General features: G+C 38.8%; 1 protein-coding gene across 1 annotated transcript in view; it reads left to right on the forward strand.

Annotated features, from left to right (window-relative positions):
- The window catches only part of LOC119590904 (glycine-rich cell wall structural protein-like), a 3,419-nt gene that overhangs the window by 2,367 nt on the left and 694 nt on the right, over window positions 1–358 (forward strand). Inside the window, exon 2 of the mRNA XM_037939640.1 lies at window positions 184–270. Coding sequence (XP_037795568.1) covers window positions 184–270 — 87 coding nt within the window. The remainder of the gene's footprint in view (window positions 1–183; window positions 271–358) is intronic.

Raw genomic sequence — 358 nt, forward strand, 5'->3', positions numbered from 1 at the left:
GGTTGTCTCTTGCGGGTAATATCAACGTCCTATGAAGGAGTACGATCAAAATTTTACCTTTTTTTCCTCTTTATGTCTGAACATTTGTTTTTGCGATTTTTTGCCCGTGATTTTACTCCAAATTGGAGGTTACACCCCCTGGTACCTTTCAGACTCACTTGGTATTGGTTTCGCTTTCAATAGGCCTATTGTTTAGTGTGGGTATATATTTCTCGAGGCTCCTTTCATGGACCAGTCGACTCCTGGGATCTCACGATGGTGTCCAAAGCTGTAATACACGCTTACTCTGCTTAAAGTGATATTACGAATATCAATTCTCTTTTATTAACTTGCACTGGATAAGAATTATAAAGTATGT

Source organism: Penaeus monodon, chromosome 28, assembly GCF_015228065.2.
Source record: "Penaeus monodon isolate SGIC_2016 chromosome 28, NSTDA_Pmon_1, whole genome shotgun sequence".
NCBI classification, from domain to species: Eukaryota; Metazoa; Arthropoda; class Malacostraca; order Decapoda; family Penaeidae; genus Penaeus; species Penaeus monodon.